Source organism: Egretta garzetta, unplaced genomic scaffold (assembly GCF_000687185.1).
Source record: "Egretta garzetta isolate BGI_Z169 unplaced genomic scaffold, ASM68718v1 scaffold207, whole genome shotgun sequence".
Taxonomy (NCBI): domain Eukaryota; kingdom Metazoa; phylum Chordata; class Aves; order Pelecaniformes; family Ardeidae; genus Egretta; species Egretta garzetta.
The window spans coordinates 1734649-1744307 of NW_009260185.1; the positions used below are offsets into that span (position 1 = coordinate 1734649).

Genomic DNA, 9659 nt, shown 5'->3' on the forward strand with positions numbered 1-9659 from the left:
GCTATGCCCTCCCCTCCCGCACACGTTTCGCAGTGCTTGCGATGGCTTTTCCCTCTCCCCTCACACCTTTGCTGCCGGACAATCGTTCCCTGTGTCATAGATGGACTGACCTGGTGCTGTCCCTGCCTGCCTTTCCTTGCCGCAGTCTGTATGCTCTTTAAGTGAATGTGTTTTATTTTTTTTCAGTAGGTAAAGGACTTCCTTCTGCTGAAGGAATTATATTTGCACATGGCTCAGGGAGGTACCTCCTCTGGCCGTTTCTGTTACCTCACTCATTTAGGCCAATTCCATTGCTAACATTAAATGGCCACCTTCCCCAACCCAAACTCCGAGAACAGTTAGGGAATAAAACCAACGCGCAGCCTCAGGTTCTAGAGCCATTTGGTCGCGTCTCAGCTTCGGCCCAATCTGCCCCAGCGGCATTAGGATTGGGGAGAGCGGCCGTTACAGAACGGCAACTTTATCCAGCAAAGAGGTGGAGCCTGTGCCACACGCGCACGTCGTTCCCCATCTTCGCAAGCCCACCTCCCTTGTGGTAGCGCTTAACGGAGCAGATTCCGAATCACTGACCTGGCTCTTGGCCCGACGAGGTCCGCGGGAGGGAGGAGCAGCAGAACCGTTGCAGGGTTACAACCGCCCGGGACTGGCATCGTGTGGCTGTGCACCCCTGGGACGTTACCATTCTCCCGGCAGTTCACCTCCCATCGCTGCGCCAGGGCTGGATAAAGCTGCTAAAAACCTGGAGCGTGTTCTCCCCGCCTGGGGCCCTGGATCCTGCAACCCCAATTGCTGTGCGTAACTGCAAATTAACGAGGATGGCCTCACGTCTGCAAGGAGTGGGAGTGGGTCGTACAATCACCCGTAGGTGTGTGCTTCCCTTCTGGATTTCGCCGCCGGAGCCCGGGAAGCGGGGGGCTGTTGGCCAGGGCCGATGCGCCTGCAGCGCTAACGTGAACTCTAGGGTGGGGTGGGGGAGGAACCGTGGTTTTGTTTCAGGAGATGTCTAACTGTCATAAACTTTGCGCTGTGCGCAAGGTGCGGTAAAACGATAATGAAACTTACCTGCTAGAACCTAGGAATTGTAAAGGCTATGCAGCCAAAACTTAATGTAAAGTAGCTAGTACAATGGAAGTACGGTATAAATTAAAAAAAAAAAAAAAAAACCATTCTTACTTAGTATATTGTAATCCACTGGGGGCCTCTATACTGTACATTGCCTGCTAAATTATTTGTTTCATAAGACTAAACAGAACAGCAAGCCAGGAGTAGCTTACAGTAATATTTTAATTTGTCTGTGTGTGTGTGTTGCTTTTGGTGTATCACTGAAAAGTATTGTAAATACAGCACGACTCGTGAGTGCTTTGTTCTTTTTATTATCCTGCCTATTCTAAAGTCTCTTCTGTCATTTCCAAATACAGAGAGATTCTTTTCAGAGACCAACCAGGACCGTCTCTCCCAGGACACAGCCTGCCTTTACCACCACCCTTGAAAAATCCCTGTTGGGTTGGTTTTGGTGTTTGGTGGGGTTTTTTTATTTTTCTAGGAGAATCTTGAGCAGAATTTACACACCATTTTCTCCTGCCTAGAACACCACAGGTTAATAGTCACATCTGTCTGCAGGAACTGGAAAAGTCAAAGATATGTCCAAAAAAAGCATCTTGGGAAGATGCATGTGAGATACCGGAAGGTGTAGGACTAGAGGACGGCCCTTTACCACCTGAGGTAGCTCTCAAGAAGTTCTCAGTTTACTCCTTTTTTGACTTAACATTATGACACCAGAGAGTTATCGATGCGTCACGGGGACTGAGGAGCAGAGTCGAAGCGGGAGAGAGGTTACGTGACCTTACCTAAAAATCACCGTGGGTGCCAATGCCGTGGTCAGTGATGGGAACTCTGGAGTTACAATCTAGTCTCTCCTCTGTCGCTGTGGGTTTAGAGTTAGGATTATGCCCAAAATTGCCCTGAGGCCGGGCAAGTTGGCCTAGGGAAAATGAAGACACCCGGCTGAATTAGAAGAGGAGCTGCTTTGTCCCCTTTTGGATATTGGGTTTTAAGGAACTGGTGCCCAGACTACAACTGTGCTTCATCTGAAAAATGCGCTCGCGTTGCCAGACTCTGCTCCGGCCTTGAGAGCGATCCTACTGTGAAGCAGTCGTTTGCTAAAGTTGACACCCACTCTAAAACCCGAATTTTGAACAACTGCCAGTTAGAAATCTGGCCTGGGCCTGACTTACAAATGGAGTCATTTCTGTGATTTTAGCAACACATAAAAAGCAGCAGAACAAAGCAGAGGAAATTCCGTAGGTGGGAAGCATGCCTTAATTCACAAGCACTTTAACTACTTCGAAGCGGTCAGTGTAGCAAAATGTCAACTCTTGCAAGCAGTACAGGCTCCATTGCAGCAGGGATGTAACAACATCTGCTATATGCAAAAACCCCAAACCTTCCCCCATTTTGGTACAATTCCACCCCAGCCAATGTTTCTGCCTTTTTTTTCCTCCTTGCAATCCTAGCTGTTGAGCTCAGCTGATCTACATTTGAGGCCAGAAAACAGATTTTACTCTACTTAATCCACTACAATTGAAAGGTAAGTTTGCATAGGAAACATTGAATTTCCAGTGCGATTCCTGTGCAGCAGTGGATCATTTACGATGAATGCCGACTATTCAAACCAGTGACTAATTATCACCGGCAAGAATTCCGATTAACTAGGAAAAAATAAGCATTTTCTGTCTGTTCCTCTAGGTGGTGCTACACGATAGAGTATGAGAAGACTGATAACCACAGTTAACAAAAAGTACTACCAGTTTACAAAGCTGTCCGTCCTTATCCTGTGAGGGCTGTGCCTCCTATTTACTTTGCTTGCCTACTCGCATCAGGCTGTCTTCCTTTTGGGGGGTTTCCCCAGAACAGGTGAACTTCGTACCTCCTCCTACTGGCTTGCCTGTTGTTGCAGAACGCGGCTCCGCAGGTTATTCCTATCACTGTGTCTCTGCGTACGTGAGGAGTAAACCTGCTACGCAAGGCAAATAAATGGAAGGAACTAAGAATTTTGACGCTTGCTAAACGAAAAGGGGGAGTAGAGGGGATTCTTATACTTACGTCATACCGCCTCCCGAAGTAGGAGTACTTCAGGATGTGTATTCTCAGTTTCCTCCTTCAGAAGCAAGTGCGAACATGGCACAGGGACTCATCCTTCCTACTACACGCTTTCAACAATTCTAATGCATCACAGGTCCTCATCCTACTCTGCCTGTGCACGGGCAGCCCAAAGTCCAGAGCAACAACTAATTAAATTCTTCCTGTTTAACACCAGTAAGAGTGCTTGGGCTGTAAGGTACAGTGGAACATCACCCTAAGGTGACCTCATTCCCAGTCCTGCAGGTCAGAGTAACGTGACATACATACCCTTTACCTCTGCAATGGAGAACTCGCATATTTAGGAAATAAAAGTGGTGGTGACAGCAGCTAAGAAATGACAATATTTACAAAGCCATTAACGTGATGATGGGACTGAAACTTGGGAAGGAGTCATGCTGCCCACACCCCTGTGCCCTTTGCTCAGCATGCTTCAAAAGAAGAGTCCTCCAGCAAATGGGCTGGCAGCTCAGAATGGAGTCATGAGGCCAAAGTCAAGGCTGTACAGAGTCCAAGGCAAATGGAAGAGAATTTACACTTCCCCATATTTCCTCCTGACGGCGCAGAGCTCCCCCTCAAACCTGGCTGGCATGACGCGGTCCTTGTGTCTTCAGAGCCCCTGCAATTGAGAGAATTCCTCTTGGAGCACAAGTCGTTTGACCTTGCTGAAGTGAGGATCGTGATACAATTAGCATGATAACTGACAGGACGAGAGCAAGACTTAAAAAGACCTAGATTTTGGTCTTTCGCACACAAAGCCCTTCCTAGCAGATGCCGCCTTTGGAGATAGTGCCCTTACGTTCCTCCTGAGCACAGCTCCCCAACTGCAGGGGACAGTGACTATTCCCAACTCCACAGGAATGGGCAAATGAGGAGTAATTACACCATGGCCTGAGAGTGAACATATGGTTAGGGATTTGAAGTAATATTAGTACACCCACCATCTAAAGATACCTATACTGCTTCTCAGGTCACTGGGGCAGCTCCAGAGAAGGAGCACAGCCAGACTCCAGGAGTCTCCCGTCCACCTTTTCTCCGGCCCCATGCATGCCTAACCCACTGTAGTAAGGCTGAAAGGTTGACAGACGCCAGCAGCGACTGACCGTTTCCTCATCGCCTACCTTGGTGCCGGTCGTTCCGCTGACTCCTCTCTGCTATTCCTCCACAGGCACGGCACAGTTCTCCTTGTTTTCTGATGGAATCGCAAGATAGTCTGTCCTGTAGTCGGAGGGAAGCACAACCTCAGGTGTGACAGTGCAAAAACCAGCTCGGGTCCATTCACCCTTACCGAGATACTGAATGCCTACAAGTATCTCTAAGGAAACAGATGTCACCTGGAGAAGATGCTCGCACAGTAGGAAACTCTCCTCGGCGTAGCCAGGAGCAGACACCAAGTCTTCCCTACTGTAAAATCCTACGCATACAGCCTTCCTACCACGTACAAAGAGTGCCCTTATCCAAGCCAAGCATGGAGAAAGATGGGAATGGGCCAGTATAAAAATCGGAACATCTCTGCTGCATCAGCTGAGTCAGACCTCCGAAAGCAGGCCTTCCAGGAGAGACCTCCGCGCAGTTCAAACCGGGCCTCGCTGGAATACCGTGCACTGTGGCCACCCTCCCTCCCTGGTGCATTGTGCAAGCGCACTGTCTCTTTTGGTACTCCTAAACAGTGCAACGATGCCAGACATAGCAAATATCAGCTAGAAACGCGCCATAGCAAAGTTCGGTCTTCTCGCAGTCTGATCTGAGACATCTGAAGAACCCTGGCAGAACAGCTCACATCCAGAGAGATTTCACACTTACGCGTTTTCCTGGGCAGCCTCCTCTGCCTTCGAGACTTTCCTGTAGCAATAGACCATTTCTATCAGCAGCCACAAGGTGAGGAAGACCAGCAGAATATACATCATAATTTCAGAGATGACCGAGGTGAAGTCTTCTCCAGCTGTTAAGAAAATGAAATAATCTCTGATCTATCGGAGCACCGCTGACACTGTCCACCCTCCTGTCATCCTTCCTGACCCACCTCGCCAGAGATACCCAGGTGCCACTACGCTGGGGGGGGGGCAAACAGGCCAGGCTGCCAATGGCATATGCCAGCAGCGATCCCACCGGGCGCTTCCAGCCGAATCAAACATGCACGGGCTTGCGTGTGTCTTGCATTCTCTGCCACCCACGCACTCGCCGGGATTGCTCACCGGTAGCCTACCTCATCTTCACACTCGGTTTCCTTTGTGCATCCTACTCACTGGTGTTACCTGATTGTACCGTGCCGCCAGTGATTTGAAAGAGATCACAACACAGAGATGCTTGTGGGGAAGAAGGGAAGGGAAGACAGAGCAGAAAAAGAGGAGGGCTAAAAGCTCTTGGCTGTCTCTGAAGAGAACAGCAGAATTCCCACAGATTTCTAACAGGCCAGGATTTGAGCATTGAACTGAGCAAAACCAAGAGGAACAGAAAGACTTGGGAGCGCTGCGAAGGAAAGGAGGGATTGGGAGAGGGTGGAATGGTATCAAAATGGAGAATGAGTCGTTCCAAGAGGGAGGTGGCGGAAGCAAGGAAGCAGAAGCTGCAGGAACCCTGGCAAAGGCTGTGCTGTAGCATCCTAGAGCCACCAGGGGAGAAGCGAGGGTTCTGAGCGGGGAAACTGGAAACCTCTGCTTGCTTTTTGTGCCTGCCCAGCTGTTGCCCCAGCCTGCCAAGCTTCTTACACCTTCCCAGGTCCACACATAACCACTCAGAGCCTAAAAAAAGGGCGGCAGCCGGCAAACAAAATGCAGGGCTTTCCTCCTGAACCCCGTGGGGTGTTTGCTGCTGGCAAAGACAGACGCAATTATCTGGCAGCTCAGTCTCCCCTCTCCTGCAAGGCAACGACAAACTCTATCCCCGGATGACAACGCCCACGGCGAGTTAAGGCACACCGCGCTTTCCGCCCATCCTTCGTACCCTCCTCCACCACGGTGAGGTGGATCAATCTGGAGCTTGTGAAGAGAGGCCGGTGGATCTCGAACTCAAACTCCCGGGTGATGTTACAGGTGTAGATACCGGAATCGTTCAAGGTCACATTTAACACAGTGATGGATACATCCTGCATGTCTTTACTCCCATTCCACTGTAACCGACCGCTGAAGCGGCTTGGGAATTCATGGTTCGTTTTCCTGTACTCGTAGATCTGTGAGGAAATGTGAAGGGGTATTCTGATTAACCGCCGACTCGTATCTCAGACACCACCACAGCATATGCAAGGAACATCATCATCCTCGAGCTACACACATGTATGTTCTGGGCTATGGCTTCCTTAGTAACAGCAGCTATTCAGATCCTATCTTCCTTTACCTCAAAATCTCAGACTACTTGACAGAAGACAGAAAACCGTCTCCAAAAAAACCCCACCTAAGACACGGAAAAAGAGAAACACACGTGGACAACGGCACAAAAGATGAGCACTGGAACCCTAAACCAGGGTCCTGCGGTCGCTGTGCCTAGCCTGTTGGTCACTGCACACAAGATCATCTTGAGGAACCACAGAATAAATACAGCAAAGACAAGCAGCCATTTTTGGTAAGCCCTGGGATATTCAGCTGAAATGGAAGTGTTGCAGGATAAATGTGACAGTGTGAAAACGGTACAACAGAAGAACGGAGCTCGGGTGGCTTTTGCAGGCCTCACGCCTTGCGAGTTTCTGGCTGACCGCGTCCCCACCACCAAACTGCCCGCCCCAGCTCACTTGCGTTAGCATTCTTTGGGTTGCCACTGGCAAATGTCTCACCCAGGAAAGTGAAATCCCATCTCATTCCTCAGCGCGGTCCCTTTAGTTCTCAGACAGGAGGACAGCACGTGTCACCTCGCCTGGCCCTGCTCAGTCGCGATGAGATGCAACCACTGATCTAACGCTTCGTACGCAGATAGAATAGCCAGAAAGAAACGTGTGCACGCAGCCTTTCTCTTACTCCCCGTTTTACCGTTCTTTCTTGCATTCCAGTTGCCCCTCGTCTAGATGATGCCCATTTTGATTCACTCTGAAAACGAATTTTACATCTTCCCGACAGGGAATCCAAACCAACTCACATAGATCCTCCCACGGTCAGGATACCACTGCTTCCTCTGAGGCAAAAAGAAGTAAATCCTGTCCTGCAGATTTATTGGAGCCTAATTTAACCTCCAAAGCACGGCTTTGGGATTCAGAGGTGTCCTAAGAAAGGAGACTTGGCCAAGGGTACCAGGCATTGCTCCATACTTTTCGTTTCCCTCCTTGATTTCCTTACATACTAGACTTTATGTATTCCAGGAATGGAACTGGAAATTCACATTAATGTATGTACAGCCCCAAACGTTTGAACTCAAGAACAGATTCTAGCTTTTCCTGCCGTGAGTTCATGCTGTGCCCAAGTGTGAAATCAGCTAAGCGAGGACAAGATACTTTAGTTACTGCTCAAAATTGGCGCCGTGGAACCTCTGGGTGAAAATGCTGCCGAAATTGTGAGGATCTGCAGCTTAGAGCTGAACTCCAAGCTCGTCTCTCCTCCGTGATGCGAAAGGAGCCTGCTGGGCATTTCTAGAGACTTTGAATAAGAATGGGGCAGAAAGCTTTTGTTCCTATTTGGGTGTCTCTCCTTCCCTTATCCAGTCTGCCTTGGGGATCCTGCCGCAGGACAAACTTATACTCTCATAAATACCTTTTGGCTTCTCCCACATGAGTTCACTTTCACGGTAAGACCTATAAAACAAGGGCTCAGCTACCAAGCATACATACAGGTTCATCTTTGCCACCCTCCGGCCTGTAGAACCATTCCACCACCGTGCTGGCTGTCACCTCCTCCCTCTTCATGCAGGAGATGCAGAGTAGCTTCATGTGCGTTCCTTGGACGGCCTCTGTCTCTGATGGAACTTCAACACATACTGCAGAACAAAAACCAGCTAGGAAGAAGGAGCAGCAGAGAAGAAACGAGACAGAGAAGCGTTAAGACAGAGTTAGAGAGGCACCAGTTATCCACATCTCGGCATTTATGATCACATCATCCCCAATGGAAAACCGTTTGATTCATTACTAGCACCCTCCGACAACAGATAAGTCTCAAATGTCAAATTTCACCAAGCTTCCTTCTCTGACATATAAATAATTCAGAATAATTAACCGAGGGTGATCACTTCATGCAGATTCACCTCTCCAGCATCTGCTTTGCCACAACTTTAATTTTTCCCATAGTAATTAATGCCGCTTTAGAGGCATTGTTCATCCTCCCCCATGCATGCTGAGCACGCTCCTCTTACAGTAGCAATTACAGGCTGGTATGAGAGAAAGCCCAGAATTCAAGCGTGGAGGAAAAGCTCGCTCTTTGTGCTAAGTTTAATGGTCTGGATGTTTTAATCTGGCAATGTGCTCAAAACAAACCGGGAGGACTCGCCACCCTTCTTGCTTCTAGGTTTCATAAGCAGTACTGGGAACCAAGGGGCTTGGACTCGAGTAAATTTAGCAACGGGAGGAGTTATTGATTTCACATGGATTCCTGATCAAAATGCTTCAGATCAGATCTGTGCTACTGCTGGCAACTATAAAATGCTGCTCACCCAAGCGAGACAGAAATTGTCGTCTGTGAAGCTGCAGACTTGCTAAGAAAAGGCATGCTTCGGCACGGCACCTCAGACTAAATCCCTGCTGACATTTGTCCCCTGGGCTAAACAATACTGGGTTCTGTCTGTCCAAACCAGTCTCCGAAGCCTAGAGTTTAGCTCGCTGAAGATGCTGACTTTGCTGGCTGTTTCCTCCTCCCCAGCCTCCGAGATACCATTAACCCCCAGTCTCGAGCACTCTAATATCCCGGGACCTATCCTGGAAATGGCCAGATTCCAGTTCTCCCGTACTCCCAGCTCCACGGGTAGCACCAGCGTTCTGGGAGCAATAAGGAAGAAGCTACTGGATCATGCTTTGGTTAAATTAGATACGTACACACAGATGTGCACCCACACAGGGAGCTGTAGGTGTACATGCACATCACATGTAGCTGCACTGGCAAATCTAACCAACCTTTCCTGGGAAGCAGAAAAAAAAAAACACCCCTGTAATCGCAATAAAATGATTTACTTCAGTTTATATAGAAATGGAAAACTCACATGCACTGCTTAGCGGTTTGCACACCCTCCCCGAGGCAAGTAAATGTTAAAATTACATCGTACATTTCAAAACAACAGCGAGCAGGAAACAGTAAAGGACTTGCATGCGTATTAAAGCAGACGCTTTGTGCCCTGAGTCGAGTTAGCGGTAATGTATTTTCTCTGCTCATACCAACTCCATTACATTCACACTAACTGGGCACGGATGTCGCTTCCTTCTCCTCTCGTAAACACAAAAAAAAAAGCCACTTCAAAGGCTGGTCTTTGCGACAGCGTGAAGGGAACCTTGCTAGGAAAAGCGGTGCTCTAAGAAGCATCCTACGGGAGGCAAGCACCAGCTTTGCTGGAGAACCTGGCTGAAGACGACACGGAATGGAAGCACCTACCCCAGACCACCAGCACGACCGAAGACG

General features: G+C 48.9%; 1 protein-coding gene across 1 annotated transcript in view; it reads right to left on the reverse strand.

Moving 5' to 3' along the window:
- Positions 1–4292: 4292 nt before the first annotated feature.
- Positions 4293–9659, reverse strand: part of SCN3B (sodium voltage-gated channel beta subunit 3) — a 14648-nt gene continuing 9281 nt past the window's right edge. The window contains 5 exon segments of the mRNA XM_035897494.1: positions 4293–4356; positions 4942–5080; positions 6082–6307; positions 7889–8052; positions 9633–9659. Of these exon segments, the coding sequence (XP_035753387.1) occupies positions 4293–4356; positions 4942–5080; positions 6082–6307; positions 7889–8052; positions 9633–9659 (620 nt within the window).